The 15,980-nt window shown below is 61.9% G+C and overlaps 2 protein-coding genes across 7 annotated transcripts in view; one reads left to right on the plus strand and one right to left on the minus strand.

The window, feature by feature from the left end:
• The first annotated feature begins 233 nt into the window (after positions 1-233).
• On the plus strand, positions 234-3,797 carry LOC119845957 (glycoprotein-N-acetylgalactosamine 3-beta-galactosyltransferase 1-B-like). The gene is made up of 3 exons (XM_038378969.2): positions 234-396; positions 1,570-2,234; positions 3,669-3,797. The coding sequence occupies exons 1-3, from the start codon at positions 249-251 to the stop codon at positions 3,795-3,797; spliced, it is 942 nt and encodes a 313-aa protein (XP_038234897.1). The 5' UTR covers positions 234-248.
• A 3,707-nt stretch (positions 3,798-7,504) lies between these two features.
• AGAP2 (ArfGAP with GTPase domain, ankyrin repeat and PH domain 2) overlaps positions 7,505-15,980 on the minus strand; it is a 56,474-nt gene continuing 47,998 nt past the window's right edge. For 3 of the 6 annotated variants that reach the window (XM_043506584.1, XM_038379291.2, XM_043506586.1), the window contains exons 9-19: positions 15,568-15,654; positions 14,163-14,267; positions 13,608-13,770; positions 12,982-13,101; positions 12,449-12,595; positions 11,547-11,606; positions 10,786-10,937; positions 10,161-10,251; positions 9,828-10,050; positions 8,830-9,085; positions 7,505-8,153 (exon numbers count right to left, since the gene is read on the minus strand). In XM_043506584.1, coding sequence (XP_043362519.1) covers positions 7,947-8,153; positions 8,830-9,085; positions 9,828-10,050; positions 10,161-10,251; positions 10,786-10,937; positions 11,547-11,606; positions 12,449-12,595; positions 12,982-13,101; positions 13,608-13,770; positions 14,163-14,267; positions 15,568-15,654 — 1,611 coding nt within the window. In that variant the 3' untranslated portion in view covers positions 7,505-7,946. The remainder of the gene's footprint in view (positions 8,154-8,829; positions 9,086-9,827; positions 10,051-10,160; positions 10,252-10,785; positions 10,938-11,546; positions 11,607-12,448; positions 12,596-12,981; positions 13,102-13,607; positions 13,771-14,162; positions 14,268-15,567; positions 15,655-15,980) is intronic. The other 3 variants (XM_043506585.1, XM_038379292.2, XM_043506588.1) reach the window with 1 other exon arrangement.

Raw genomic sequence — 15,980 nt, forward strand, 5'->3', positions numbered from 1 at the left:
AGCATTAACTAGCCTAACACTTGCTACCCATTGCAATATCCAATCCTGCTTTGAATGCTTGGCCTCAGATAGTCATGTAGCAAGGAGTTCCAAGTCCAACCACATGTCATCTACAATAAATATTTCCTTGGCTGTGCAGAGAGCTCTGTGGGGATGGGAGCCAGCTCTGCATGTGCCCCTTGCTCCTGCATCGTGGACAGGCTACTTATTCTGAGTCACCTCGTACAGATCGGACGTGCCGCTTCGCCATGAAGCTCCTCTCCAAGAGGCAAGAGCTGTGGCTTTGCCTAGGTATGGCTGTGGGGCTTGCCATGGGATTTACCTTCATCTACGTCTTCAGGCCAGAACAGAGCACGTCAGCGCTGGTGCAAACAACCAACTACTATCATCACTCAGGTGAGGGATGGGCATAGTCTTTCTAATGCCAGAGCTGACCCTTGCCCCCAGACCTGGGTCAGGGAAGTCCCCTAGTGTTGCCTTATGGAGGCGAGTCATTGAATTGTAGCTCACTTGCAGGACATTGGCTGTTGATGGTTGGTTGACACCTGCCCAGGCGTTGGTGACTTTCCTTGCTGTTGTCTCTGGAGAGACAAAAAGAAAAGGAGGACTTGTGGCACCTTAGAGACTAACAAATTTATTAGAGCATAAGCTTTCGTGAGCTACAGCTCACTTCATCGGATGCATTACTGCTGTAGCTCACGAAAGTTTATGCTCTAATAAATTTGTTAGTCTCTAAGGTGCCACAAGTCCTCCTTTTCTTTTTGCGAATACAGACTAACACGGCTGCTACTCTGAAACTTTGCAAAACAGTGTTTTTGGATTTACAATAGTCTAAAGCATCCTCAATAGGCATTTCATTGAATACATTCAGCACTTCACCAGTTAATTTCACAATCAGGGTAGGAACTCTCTTACCATCTGGGATTTCAGGCACTGCACACGGCCTTTTAACAGTGCTCACATATTCAGCAATCTCGTCTGCCTCATTGTATGCAGGACATAAGTGGTCCCAGTCGTGGATTTTTGGAGTGACGGGAATTGCTGAGGTCGGTGGGTTCGGGTTCTGGTTCTCTAGCTGGTTCAGCTGGTGTTTTCACTCTCTCTTTCCTTCTCCTTTATCTCCAGTTCTTTTAGCTGCAATAGTCTCTGGTGCTCTCTCTCTTTTTCTGCAACCTGCAGTCTAAAAAGCTCCAATTTCGCAATCGCTTCACTGTTTTCACTCATTTTCCGGCTTTTCTGTCCCTTCGTCCCTTTCCCGAAATAAGCAAACAGAAAATAACAAACCGGTACCTACCTCCTGACTGTCCTTAGCCACCACACTTAAAGCCTCATGTAAAATCTTTACACCAGTGTGTGAAGTGCAAATCTTGCTCAGTACAACACACAGCGGGTGTGTATTTCACCCCGCTCGCTGCACCCCACACACAACCCCTACAGTTAGAACACCAGGAAATTTCCGATTTAAATATCTGAAATAATGAAATTAACAATTTTAAAATCCCATGACTGTGAAATTGACTGTGAATTTGATAGGGCCCTCAAAATAAGGCGTTGCCCTTCTGTTCCCAGTGGAGGACAACGCGATCGCGGCCGAGCTGTACAGCAAGGTGCGGATCCTGTGCTGGGTCATGACAGGCCCCAGCAACCTGGAGACCAAGGCCCGGCACGTCCAGGCCACGTGGACACGGCACTGCAATGTGGTGCTGTTCATGAGCTCGGTGCGGGACGACAGCTTCCCCACCGTGGGGCTGGATACCAAGGAAGGCCGGGACCAGCTGTACTGGAAAACCATCCGGGCCTTCCAGTACGTCCACCAGCACCACCTGGAGCAGGCCGACTGGTTCCTCAAGGCGGACGACGACACCTTCGTGGTGCTGGAAAACCTGCGCTGGCTGCTGGCCAACCACACGCCTGAGACGCCCGTCTACTTCGGGAAGCGCTTCAAGCCCTTCGCCAAGCAGGGCTACATGAGCGGCGGGGCCGGCTACATCCTCAGCAAGGAGGCCCTGAGGCGCTTCGTGGAGGGCTTCAGGACCCAGGTGTGCAGCCACACCACCTCAGTGGAGGACCTGGCGCTGGGCCAGTGCATGGAGAAGATGGGGGTGCAGGCAGGGGACTCCCGGGACACCAAGGGGCGGGAGACTTTCCACCCCTTCTCCCCAGAGAAGCACTTGATGGAGAATCTCCGGATAGATTCCTTTTATCCCAGCTACTCCTTCTACCCCATCCTGGTGGTGAGTGTAAGGGAGTCCCGGCTCAGGGCAGCTGGGAGGTGGGTGGCCCGGGCCAAGGAATACTGGCCCTTGTATCTCTTAAGACCAGACCATCATGGTCCCATGATTCCTGGCACTGTTCTTGGCTCTGCCCATCAACCCAGTTCTGCCCACAAAACAGGTTCTGCTCACCCTCCCAGCTCTGCCCACTCACTACAGATGGTGCCGATGTCGTGGGGCTCGATGTGCTGCTCTGTTCCCCCTACTCCCCCCAGTGCTGGCTGGGCCACATGAGCCTGCTGCAGCCTGGGCCAACAGATCTGGGTCTGCTGGCTCATGTGCTTAGATCCAGCGGTCCTGGGTTTGATCCCCATGACCCAGCCAGTCGGCTCTTGGTCAGTTTCAAGGCCAGCGGGGACCCTCACGAGCCACGTGCTGAACCTCTGTCTAACCCAGGCCAGTGAATGTCATCCAGGGGTTCAGGTGGGCCCCCCTTTGCACGTGGCTGAGCTGCCTACCTGCCCAGCTCAGTCACGCAGGCCATTTGGGGCAGGATTCTGTCCCTTCCTGTGATCCACATCAGCTGTGTCCCGCATGAAACCTGGCCCCAGGAGGCAGTTATAGGATCTCTGACCCCCCCCGGGGCAGATTTCTTTCCTAGCATGGTTGGCTGAATTCATGTAGTCCCGTTCTCTAGCAGGGCTGAGCCACCATCTCGCCATCAGGGCCTTGCCTGGGCTGGGCTGAGCAGGGCTTTGAATAAGTCGCTACGCCAGTATTAGCGCCACCAACACGCGTCTCGTAACGCTTAAAGGCCCCGTCTGCTGATGAGCTTCTAACCACCTGTGACTCACGGCAGCAACCTGGTTATAACATAACTGAATCCTTTATAGCAGGACCCTTAAAAGGCCGTAGGAGCCAGTAGCGTGACTAATGGTCCCTCTTAGTCACGAGCACGCTAGGGTAAAAGATTTCTGCCATGCTGGGCTCTCTCCAGACCGGGCTGCGAGTGTATTAAACATAAGAACGGCCACACTGGGTCAGATCAATGGCTCATCTAGCCCAGTGTCCTGTCTTCTACCAGTGGCCAAGGCCAGGTGCCCCAGAGGGAATGAACAGAGCAGGGAATCAGCAAGTGACCCACCCCCAGGCACCACACTCTGTGCTGGGCTTCCATGTGACATAGGAGTGTGGGGGGGGTTCACCTGTAAAGACCCCCATTTCCCCATGTGCTGCACAGCTGGCCTCTCCCCACATGGTGCCAGAATCCTGGGGCCGACGACTGCACATCGGGGCACAAAGGTAGTGGTGGTGGGGGGTGGAATTGTGACTGACAGGGCTTGGGGCAGGGTGGTGTCAATTGCTGCCCTCGGGGTATAGCTGTGTTGGGTCCAAGGCAGCTCAGTCTGGGGTGGGATGCAGGCCCCTGAACTCGGCTGGTTCTCGTCCCCACAGGGCACCCAGAGCTGCTCGGATTTATCCATCTCCTTCCACTACGTCAAACCGGAGGAGATGTACATGTTGGAATACTTGAGCCAACACCTGCGCCCGTACGGATACCGGCCCCGCTACCAGCCGGCGTGACGGGCCTGGAACTGTACAGAGCCCAGGGAGGGGTCGCTGTCGGGGGCTCCGCGGCAGGATGCCAGCGCAGGGTGCGAAACCCCAAGGGCCGGTGTTATGCCAATGGTGATTTAGATCTAGTTGAGGTGCCTGGACCCACGGTGCCAGGGGCTGTATAAAAGTGACTGAGGGGAGGGAGGGGGCATTTGGTGCTGGAGGGCTGCATGTAGGATGGGGGCATGGGCACAGTGGGACAGAGCAGAGCCTGATTAGCCCCTTGTCCGGAAGATGCCAGGACTGGACATCACGTGCCAGGTTAGCCTCTATGGGTGCGGAGCGCGAGCTCAGAGCAGAGTCGGGGAGGGGGCTCTCAGGCAGGGCACCCCAGTGGGTTTGGGGGGAGGGTGTTCTTGGGCAAAACCCCTGAGGGAGTTTGGGGGGCCCCCAGCTAAGGGGGGGTGCAGATCCTGTCTACATATAAGGTGTCCTATCGTCATTGCAAACCTCCCTTCTCTTTAGCTACCTCCAGGTGAAACGAGGGTTTGTCTGTGGGGGAGCCCACTGCACTAATCACTGGAGGCGGGTGTGGGCACTGGGCACCCATGGCCTCTTGGCGTTGGGGGATCAGGCCAGCTGGCGGACAACTCCCCTGTGTATCCCCAGGCCTTCCTTAGGGGGTGCCAGGCTGCGAGGCCCGTTCGGGCCATGGGGTCTCTCCTTGGGGACTGGGAGCAGGTGCTGGTAATGGTAAGGCTCCATTTCCCGTCAGCCCCCATCCTGTTCCTGCCAGTCTGGCCTTTTCTGCCTGAGCTGGCAGACGCCCCCCTCCCCTCCCTCATCCCCCACCCCGGCTTCGCTGGGCCACTTTCCTGTGGGCACCAAAAATGCTGAAGCAGAGTGAGCTACAGGGGTCCTGTTCCCCCCCATCTCCCCTGTCTGATTCCCCCCCGTTCCCCCCCCCATCCCCGGCTTGCCCTGCAGGAAGGGTCACTCCCAGCAGAAAGAACCAGGCACACGCTACAGCTCTAAATCTGACATTGTTACGTACTTACAGTTACAATCCAAGAGATTAAAACACTGTACACAGCCACGGGTGTCAGTGCTGGCTGGCCATGCCCGCACCCCTCACCACATACACATGCCCCCCCGCTACGATCCAGCCACGTCCGGGGCCAGCGTGGCCCCTGCAGAGGGCTGCTTCCTCCCCCAGCCTCCCAGACCCCCCCTTCGCGGCCGACACCCACTACCCGCTTCCCAAGGGGTAGCGCATTTGCGATGCCGCGCAGGCCGGTCAGTTACGTGCCCCCCCCGCCCCGGTTCAGACTGGTGGCCCCGTCCCCTGGGGCCCACGGCAGTGCTGGCGGTTGGAGGGACAGAGCAGCGTCCCTGACCCCTAGGCCTGGCTCTGGCCTGCTTCCGGCGTCCCGGGGCCATCACAGAGAGGGAGGGCAAGGCCTTCTTTGTGCAACACGGTAGCCAATACATTCATGAACTGAGCCGCTCAGCTGGTTTGGAAGAACGGGGCCGGGGGGGAGGGAGCTGGGGGCCGGCTGCGGGCCCCACGGAGAGCCACGGAGTTCTCGGGCCACTAAACTCAAGGTCGGGCCCAGACACTCAGCCTGGACCCCCCGGATCAACCCCTGCCCAGGCCTGGACTTAAAGCAAGGACTGGCGGGAGTGGCTTTCAACTCAGCACTGGGGGGCAACGTGCCAGCCAGCGCTCCAGGCAGCTGCAGGGATGGCCGATTGGTGTGCGGGGTGGGTCTGTATTACCCTGATCACGTATCGAAATAAAGCCTGAAACCACATCACTCACAACAGCCACTTTCGGAGGCCTCGGCCGGGGGCCACAAAACACCGAAGGGTCACACGCATCCTGTAAACGTTGTGCCGGGGGGGGGGGGGGGGCGCTGCCAACCCAGCCTCTTGGAAGAGACAGTGGGAGGGCGATTTCTGGCACAAGCCTTAATGTTCGGAGAAGCAAATAAATTAAACCAGGGTCCCGAGAGGAGGCTGGAAAGGCCAGTCGGGGGGAAAGGGACGGGGCGGGGGCTTTGCCCAACAGGAACGGGTTGAAAGCTGGATCTGGCTCTAAGGAGGCGCTGTGCCAGCTCCTGCAGGTATAAGCCAAGGGGGTGTCAATGCCCACAATGCCCTGTGCCAGGTGGCCCCCTCGCCCAGGTCTGGGAAGGGGGTGCTGCTTTTCAGAGAGGTGCTGACTGGGAGGGCCTGGCGAGGGGCAGCCCAGCGCCTCTGGCTGGGTTGGGAGCCTGGCTCAGTGGGCGTAGGCTGGCAAGGGGGTGGTTGGCGGCTCTGCCTGGGGTGGGGGAGGGGGGAGGTGACCCTGCTGGTAAGCAGCGAGGGGACACCTGCCCCCGCCGCCTCTCTGCCTGAGCCATCCAGGGAACCACCTTTTCTACAGCAGCGAGAACCCAGGCATCCTGACTCCCAGCCCCCGCTTGGCTCTATCCCATCAGACCCCACACCCAATAGAACCCATGAGTCCTGGCTCCCAGCTCTCTCCTCACCCCCCACCCCCACTCTACTCATTGGACCTCACTCCCCTCCCAGAGCCGTGATACAACCCAGAGGTCCTGACTCCCAGCCCCCCCCCCCAGCTTTAACCCATCAGCCCCCACTCCCCTCCCAGAAACCCCAGTGGAACCCAGGGGTCCGGCGCTAGGGGGCTGGCTGAGAGATCCACGGCCGCTGGCCTCACAAACAGTAGCAAGGAGACTCTCGCCCTCTGATGTCTGTGCTGGGCCAGTGCACCCAGTTGGGAGCTCCCAGCCGCATGGGGTGGGGGCACAGCTGTTCCCCCCCCCCCCAACCGCCATTGGTTTCCATGGTGGAGACGGAGAGCAGGGGAACGGGGCGAGCTGCTTCCCTTCCCCCGCCTTCATGGAATGAGTGGGGCACTAATTGAGGGCCGCAGGGATTGGAGGTTCAGGGCTATGGCAGCTGGATCAGATGGTTGGGGGGGGGGTTCACGAGCTCAGAGGCAGCTGCAGGCCCCACTTGGTCCATCACCCCCACCCACGGTACTGTCAGCCCTCTCTCTGTGCTGTGGGTCCCTGTCTGTCCCTGGGGGTGCCGGGGGGCACAGAAGCGGCAGGCCGGGAACCCAAACACCTTGGAAAGACATTGAACATGTTTCACCATCAAAGCTCATTACGGACAGGAATGAACGACCCCCCTCCCCACCCCGGCCGTGTCCTTAAACCCCACGGGAAGGATGGGAGGGTGCGGCTGGCGGGGATCACAGGGCAAGTCAGTGACAGAGCTGAGAATAGAACCCAGGAGTCCTGGCTCTCAGCCCTGTGCTCTGACCACTAGACCCCACTCCCTTCCCAGAGCCAGGAACAGAACCCAGGAATCCTGGCTCTTGGCCCTGTGCTCTGACCACTAGACCTCCCACTCCCTCCCAGAGCCAGGAACAGTACCCAGGAATCCTGGCTCTCGGCCTTGTACTCTGACCACTAGACCCCGCTCCCTTCCCAGAGCCAGGAACAGTACCCAGGAGTCCTGGCTCTTGGCCCTGTGCTCTGACCACTAGACCCCCCTACTCCCCTCCCAGAACCAGGAACAAAACCCAGGAGTCCCGGCTCCCAGCCCTGTGCTCTGACAAAACTGTCTCTCTTTGTCCTGCAAGTTCCCATCCCCTGCCCAGCCACACGGGAGGCCTCGGGAAGATGTGCTGGAACAGTACAGGGGGCAGCACGGGCCCCGGGGGAGACAGGGACATAACGAGCCGCACCAGCAGGGGCTGAGTAATAAATAGAGCATCAAAAATACAAATTGTCCGACACTTCCATCCTGGAGGATGGGGATGCCCAGTGTCCTGCCCAGCCAGCTCCCAGGGGCGGCCTCACCTGGGCACCTGTCTTGCCAGCCATGCCCGGAAAAGCTGGGTCCGTTGGGCCGAATGTCCCTTCGGCATCTGGCAGGTGCGGCCCACGCTGGATGAAGTTGTCCCCTGACCACCCCCGCGTCCTTCCCCTCCAGCCTTGTGTCGGGCTTGGGCTCCGTTGCACCCGGTCCAGGTGGCCGGAGGCAGGCCCGGAGCCTGCTGGGGAGGGCTCTGCAGGGGGCCCAGGCATTGACCGTCTCCCTCTGGCTCTGGGCTGAGCCCCAAGGCCCTGCACGGGGCAGTCCGGTGGGGCTGGCTGGCTATACCAGGGCGGTCCGAGTGTCACACCGTCCCATGCTGGCAGTGCTGCTTTTCCGGCGCAGGCTGGGCGTGGCAATGGTGCCATGGCCCTCGCCGGGGCAGCCGTGCTGCAGGAGGATCTCGGCGCACTCCTGGCTCCCGGCTCGCCTGGCGTAGAAAAGGGCCGTGTGGCCCAGTGCGTCGCGGGCCTTCACTTCAATGCCGTACTGCGGACAGAGAGGCATGAGGGGATGAGGGGCGCGGCTCCGAACCAGCGCTAGCGTGCCCCAGAACTGGGAACCAACCACCACCCCGGGGAGTCCTGGAGCCAGGGGGATCGCCCCTCCGGCAGGTGAAACAAGCAGCCGGGGCACCGGGGTGTGCCGCTGGCTCAGGGGATCCCCAGGCTGGGCAATCTGGGCTCATCACCCCCAGTGCGGGGTAAGGAGGATCCCATCTGCCCAGCTCCGGGGGGCGCCCTGGGCTCTACCTGGCAGGGCAGGAGCCCTCGCTGGCTCTGATTGGCCTCCACGTATAGGTCTCCAGGTACCAGTACAACTGGTGATGTCACAGACACTTCCGGAGCAACAGGCAGTGATGTCATAATGCCCAGGTTTATGACATCACTGCAGGCCTAGGCGGAGCTCTGCTATAAACTTGCTGCTGCAATGCCCTCCTTCGCCCTGCAGCTGGCACCCCGGCCCCACAGCCCATGGTGCCAGGGGGCATATGGGCCCCGCCAAGCTCAGGGGGAGCCCCAGGCAAAGGCTCTGCGGCTCCCCCTTCCTCATCTGTCCCCCGCTCGCTATGAGTGAGGGCAGCAGCCTCCCCTGTGCCGGGGGGGGGAGGGAACGGATCCCCCCACCCCCCACGTCCCACGGTGTCCCCGGCCACCGGACGTACCCAGACCAGCAACTGGGTGATGACCACATGGGGCAGGTCGCAGGCCAAGTGCAGGGCCGTGCGCCGGTCCTTGTCCCCGGAGCAGGTGTTGATCAGCTCCTTGGTGCTGTGTGCCAGCAGCAGCAGCATGGTGCCCAGGTCCTTCTCCTGCACGGCCCGGAACAGCTGCTGCCCCAGCGGGATCTCGGGGCTCGGGAATGGGGCCAGGAATACCCGCTGCTCGTACTTCGCCCGGATCCACGACTCCCGCTCCTCCCTGCAGCGAGAGACGCACACGGGCGGTGGTGAGTGCCCGGCGACGCAGAGAGACTGGGCAGAGACGCAGAGCCCAGAGCTGGGGACCCCCAGGGGCCTGCAGTGCCTGGAGCCAGGTACCCCCCCAGGATCATGCAGTGCTTGGAGCCAGGTATCCTGCAGGGACCTGGGCGAAGTCTGGAAGCAGGTACCCCCAGGGGTCTGCAGTGCCCGGAGCTGGGTACCCCCCAGGGATCTGCAGTGTCCAGAGCCAGGCACCCCCAGGAAACTGCAGTGCCTGGAGCTGGGTACCCCCCCAGGGATCTGCAGTGTCCAGAGCCAGGCACCCCCAGGAAACTGCAGTGCCTGGAGCTGGGTACCCCCCCCATGATCAAGTCCAGAGCCAGGTACCCCCAGGGACCTGCAGTGCCCAGAGCTGGGTACCTCGCCAGGGGCCTGGCAGTGCCCAGCTCATGATGCCTGCAACCTCCACCCTGCAGAAGGCTGGCATGCCCACAGCCTGGTGCCCACAGGGTCCTGCTAGGTGAGAGAGGACTGTTATTTCCAGGGGCCTTTCAGCATCACCCCCCCTCCACGCCCCTGGTCATTCCTGAGCCATTAGCTATTGCCCCCAGGAAACCTGGCCGGCTGAATGGCAAACCCCACAGGGGGGCTGCATTCTTCCTTCTCTGCCTCTTTCCCCAGCGGCTCCCGCCCAGTCCCCGGGGGTGGGCATGGGGCTGCAGCCTGGGGCAGGAGCTCACCGGGATGACTCGCAGGTGGGCTTCCGGCGTCCCTGGGTGTTCTTCTCCCAGATGCTGTTGGCCGTCTCGTTGCCAATGGACGTCAGTACCAGGGTGAGCTCCAGGGGCCAGTCATCGAGGTCCAGCGAGCGCACCCGAGACAGGTGGGTGCCCAGGTTCCGGTGGATGCCCGAGCACTCAATGCAGATCAGCGCCCCCAGGTTCAGGCTGGCCCAGGTGGGGTCTGGGGGAAGGACAGGTCCCCATCAGCACCATGGCCTGGGAACCAGCCAGCCAGGGAGAGCCCCCCGGCGCCAGCCTCGGTGCCGCCCGCCCCCCAGGAGTGAGACTCACTTGGTGCCCCGCAGTCCACACACAGGGAATTGCCTCTGGCATTCCGGATGGCCTGGATGGCCACCGCCTCACTCTGGCTGTCCATCCGGGCCTGCAGGGAGCAAAGGGGGGGCAGTTGGCTAAGCAGCCGGGGAACTGGGCACAGGCGCTCCAGGAGATCCTGGAGCCAGGACATGGATCCGCGCCCTGAGGTGTACCCCAGCCCTGGCCGTGGGGCTCGAGGTGAGCCATATCCGAGCTGAAACGCCCCCAGTTCTAGTCCTGGCAGTCTCCCCTCTGCCTTGTGGGACATCAGTGGCACCCACCTTGGGCTCCCCCTCTGCTCGGGGTGAATCACATAGACCCCAGAGAAACGGGCTTGACCCTGTTTCACCCCCAATGCATGGTTATGCCGGGAGCTGTACACTTTGGCTGCTATCCTCCAGAAGTGGCTGCATTTCCCTCTCTGAAGGGACTGACTGAGGGCAGGCAGGGCCCCGCCCAGGTGGCAGGGCAGGGCAGGGCAGGGCTCTGCAGGGAGTTCCCATGCTGTCCTGGCGGCTCCGCAGCCGGACGGCAGAGAGAGGACTCTGGGGAAATGCCCCAGGAGGCAGCTGGCCCTGGGGAGCAGCTGGGGCTGCCATACCTTGTTTTTGCTGCTCTCACAGCACTGCAAGCTAGCCAGGATCTGGCTCTCGATCGCCTGGACCCAGGCATCCCTCTCCTCGAAGCTGCCGGCCTCGAAGTGCCACGTCTGGCCCGTGCTCGACACGATGATGAACTCGAAGTTCTCCTCCTCTGCAGAAGGGAAAGGGGGGGGTGGGGAGGGAGCGTCACCACCTGGGCACCCCACCCGAGCGACCCAATGGCTCTGCACGGTCAGGCTGGGGAAGGTCTGTCTGCCGGACAGGGCGCGGTAAGGCTGGGCGTGAGAGGCTCCCTGCCTGGCCGAACACCCCCCTGCTTACAGGTTTATTTGTAGGAAGGACACAAAATACCCCTTTAAAGGAGCTGGGGCCAGCTGGGTAGTGTCAGGAGGAAGCTGGCAGCTTGGTCCCTGGGGTGGGAGCGCCAGCGAAGCGGCACTTACCGCCCCCTGCTGGCCAGAGGGTGGCTGTGATGCGGAACCCGGCTGGGAGGAGCATACTGGTAGCATGCGGGCATGTAGGTAGCTGGGCGGGGCAGGGGCCAATGGCAAGTCGTCAGAGCAGTGCCCCTGCCTTCATCTGGTGCCAGCCAGCACTTGCGGGATTGGCATGGAGCTCAACATCCGGCTGTCTGCCCTGCCCCTTGCCCTAGGTACGGCTGGGCTCCTCCCCGCCCCGGGCGGCCGGTGGCACCACACGATGGAAGCACATTGACATGCATGAGTGACACCAGCACCGCGTGACGGCCGCTGCCCGTTACCTGTTTTATAAATATTTCTTAAACTACCAAAGGTTTTTAATTTCCACATTTTGCGCTTGGCTGCGGAGCGTCCGGGGGGGGCAGCGGGAGGCAGGAGAGAATAAAGGGAGACAGTCAAGAGAAAAAGCCAGAAGATGGGGATCCCACCCGGAGGGGGGCAAAGCGCTGGCGGGGGAGGGAGGAAGCTGTGAGCAGTGTCAGCCACCCCCACCCCAGGAAAGGTGGGGGCGTGGGGAGAGCTGGATGAGGGGGGCGCGTGCTGAGAAGCCATTCGCAGAGCGGAAATGAAACGCTTTCTAGCATCCAGTGGAGGGGCCAGCGTGGTGCCTGGTGCAGAGTCTGGCTGTCAGAATGGACCGGTATCGTCTGGACCGGGCCAGGAGGAGTTGTGCTGAGTGTGCCACCCTGGGCTGGGCATGCCCCATGTCACGCTGCTCTGGGTCAGAGTCTCCCTGCCCCCGTCTCCGTGGCAGTCCTTCCCTGCCAGGGCGGGTCTCCATGGGTATGTGTACACTGCAGGGTTCGAACTCGGGCTCAAGCCGAACCCACTCCTGTCTACACACAAATCGCGCTAGCCCAGGGCTTGGACTCAGGCTCTGGACCCCCCCAGGGGCGGAGAGTCCGAACCGGAGTCAAGCCGGGACCCTGTTGCTTTACAGTGTAGATGCAGCCCCACTCATGCCCTGGAAGCCTGCCGAAGGTGTCCAAGAATCCCAAGGGCTGACTCTCTTTGTCCTCTCCCTCGAGGGCCCCCGGACCCCCCCTTGCCCCTCCCTGCTGAGCTCCGGGCACTTTCTCAGAGGCTGTTCCCAGGATGCTCTAGGGCCCCCGAGCCAGGGGTGCTGCTCACAAGGCTGCCAAGGGGCGGCTCCCTGTGTTACTGCGGCGACAGCCTCCCTCACCTTCCGCCTGTCCTGTTGACCCCTCGGTTTTTGAGGGGGTCATCAGCTTCTTCCGGCGATGCTTCTTCCTGTCAATCATGGGCGAAGGAGGCGGGTCTTTGCTGCTGGGGCTGGAGCTGGACACCCCTTCTCCGGCCAGGGACCCCTCTGCAGAGAGACATGGACGGGAGAAGTCACCTCACGTCCCCCCCATCTTCCGACCCCCCCCCGGTGCCCGGAGAACCCCACTGGCATTCTCTGGGGTTGGGAGCCAGCCACCCCCTCAGGCTCTGGAGAGGGATTTCTGGGGGCCCCTGGGTGCGATCGGGGCTCCAGGTTCTAGGTATCAGCCAATCTCTGGGGTCCTTGGGCAGCAAAAAGCTGGGGTTTGCCTGAAACATCAGCGCCTCCATCACCAGAGGCCTCCATCACTCTGGGAGCCCAGAGTGCCCCACAGCCGCCACGTACCCACCAGTGACCTTCCCTGCCCCCTCTCCGCTTGCCGGCTGTTGGCGAGGGACGCCGGGCGCTGCAGAGGGCAGCGCCGAACCTACCCCCGCCGGAGGTCTTGGTGCTGGCCGCCGAAGCGCAACGCTGGAGCGGCCGGTCCGTCTTCCCTGAGGCCTTGACCGCTTGTTCTGTCGGGATGGTCAGCGCCGCCGGGGAGAGGCTAGCTGTGGGGAGAGAAGGGGAGCTGAGGGGTCTCCCCAAAGCAGAGGACCTTGGATCCAGCCGAGACAGGGTGCTGGGCCCCTATGCTGACATATGGACCCACTGTGCACCGCTGAGCACAGCCAAGAAGCAACCCGCTGGGCCACCAGGTGTCACCGTTGAGCTGTGTTCGACGGCTGGGCATAGGGCTCGGGCTGGGGGGGGCCTGGAGTCACCCCAGAATGCCAGACCCTCCTGGGGCACCCAGCCCAGCCTCCCTCTCTGTCGCAAAAGCCCCAAGTGCCTCAGCAAGAGTCAGCCCCCCTCATGCCCTCCCAGCTGCCCCTCCCGTTGTGCCAGCCTCCCCTACACACATGAGCATCAGGCAGCCCCCCCACCTTCCCCACTTCCCTGTGGGTGCCAGGCTGGCATGGCAGCAGGGAGACGCCCAGGTCACCCTCCACCCACGGTCCAGGCACTGATGCCCCGGCTGGGTCCCCGCACGGAGCTGGGCCTTGCGGTCACTTACCGCCACCCTCGGGCGCCGACCCCCCACTCACGTCCCGCAGCAAGCCGTTGATGCTGGAGGAGGGGCTGCAGGCGGAGATGGCCCTGGGGGGGCGCTTGCCGGGCACCTTGACGGTGGTGCGCAGGAGGTCCATCCCCTTCCCGTGGGTGCTGTGAATGTAATCCTGGGGGGAGACGGGGAGTCACCGCAAAGCCCCCGGGCAACCGCGGATCTAACTCCACCCGGCTCTCCACCCTGCATCGCCTGGCCTGGCTCCAGCCCCGTACAGCGGGGCAGTGTCCCCTCTCCCCTGGCGGGACGGTGCAGATTGGGCGCCCAGTCCCGAGTGTTGGCACTCAGCAGGCCCGAGGGAGTTGGGGGAACCAGGAGAGCCGCTGAGTGAGCAACATCTGGCCGGGGGGCTGCTGATTTCAGAGCCAGGAAGCAGCTGGCACCCCCCCCCTTCGCCTCCCTGGGAGCTGCAGCGACGGGCTAGGCAGGGCGCTCAGCCGCTGCTCATGGCAGTCGGCTCAGCCGGGCAGGGCCCTGGCACGGGGGGCGCGGCCAGGCGCTTACGTTGATGCTGGGGTGGTAGAAGAGGAGGCCGTTGCTGGACAGGGTCACGTATTTCTTCTTCCACTCCTTGTTGAGGGAATTGCCGCTGCGTTTCAGCAGGAAGCTCTGGGGGGAGTGAGGCAGGTTAGCCAAGGCTGGGAGGTGAGGGACTGCCGGTCATTTATGGAGCCCGTCCAACCCTGAGGCACCTCCTCTCGCCAGCCTCGGCACGGACCCTGTGCCCTTCCCGGGGCTGCCTGCCGACGGCTCGCAGAGTGTGTTATCCATGCCAAGGAGGGCCCCCCCATTTTACAGAGGGGGAAACTGAGGCACAGACCGAGGCTGTGCCGGGTTCCAGGTCACCCAGCCAGCTGGTGGCTGAGCTGGGAATAAAACCCAGGTCGCCTGGGTCCCGATCCAGTGCTTCTCCCACCACATGCCCCACGGCCGGTATCCTGCTCCGGGAGGGCCAGGGAGGTGGAGACAGCGTTTGCCCATGTGTGCGATGGACTGGCTGGGTGCAGGGACTGCTCCCCTTGGGTCTGGGTCAGACCCCTAGCTGGACAGGCACAAATGCCAGGGAGGCTGAGCTGAAGCCATGAGATTTGTGTGCATCCCCATGTGTGTGTTCCTGGGTGGCCATGCATGTGCCAGGGTGTGTGTGTGCGCGCGCACGGGGTGTGTGTGTTCGCTCTGTGTGTGGGTGTGTATGTCTGCTGTGTGTGTTTGCTGGGTGTGTGTTTGCTGGGTGTGTTTGCTCAGTGTGTGTTTGTGTGTTTGCTGGGGGTTGTTGGCTGGTGTGTGTTTTCTGGGGTTGTCTGTGTGTGCATTTGCTGGGTGTGTCTGCTGGGAGTGTGTCTGCTGGGGGTGTGTTTGCTCTGTGTCTTTGCTGGGTGTGTGTGTGTTTGCTCTGTATGTGTGTGGTGGCTGGGTGTGTGCTTGCTGGGGTTGTGCGTGTGTGTGTTTGCTCTGTGTGTTTGCTGGGTGTGTGTTTGCTCTATGTGTGTGTGTGTGTGTTTGCTGGGTGTGTGTTTGCTGTGTGTGCGTGCGTGTGTTTGCTGTGGGTGTGGTTGTATGTTTGCTGGGGGGGGTGTTGGCTGGATGTGTGTGTGTTTGCTGGGTGTGTTTGCTCTGTACGTGTGTTTGGCTGGGTGTGTGTTTGTTGGGATTGTGTGTGTGTGTGTTTGCTCTGTGTGTGTGTGTACGTTTGCTGTGTGTGTTTGCTCTGTGTGTGTGTGTTTGCTGTGTGTGTGTGTACATTTGCTGTGTGTGTTTGCTCTGTGTGTGTGCGTTTGCTGAGTGTGTGTGCTTGAGGGTGTCGCTGTTGCGAAGGAAAATTCTGGGTGCACCTCTCGGGCACTGGGGGGGGATGCCAGCTGCCAGGTGGCGAGGGGACCCGGGGCCCGGCTGTGCCCGCGGCTCTCACCTGTTTGATTGGGATAGCGCGGCCACTGCCCGTGCTGTCCCCTCTGCTGTCCAGGCTCCTCTTTTCCGAATCGCTCCCCCGGCGGTTCTGCAACGTGACAAGGAGCCCTCGGCAAAAGGAATGTGGCCCCCAGGGGCACCACTGAGCTGGCCCCAGGGCGCGTCGCTGCCCCAACCCCAGGGGGGCACCACTGAGCTGTCCCTAGGGGGCACCACTGAGCCGGCCCCAGGGGGTGTTGCAGTCCCATCCCCCGGGGGCACCACTGAGCCGGCCCCAGGGTGCGTCGCTGCCCCAACCCCAGGGGGACACCACTGAGCTAGTTGGGAGCCAAACCCACATGCCCGTCCCTCACCTTCCCATGGGTTCCCAATCCCGGGCGGCTGTGGTGCGTGGCTGCAGCCCACAGCGGTGTG

This window comes from Dermochelys coriacea, chromosome 20 (genome assembly GCF_009764565.3).
Source record: "Dermochelys coriacea isolate rDerCor1 chromosome 20, rDerCor1.pri.v4, whole genome shotgun sequence".
Lineage (NCBI taxonomy): Eukaryota > Metazoa > Chordata > Testudines > Dermochelyidae > Dermochelys > Dermochelys coriacea.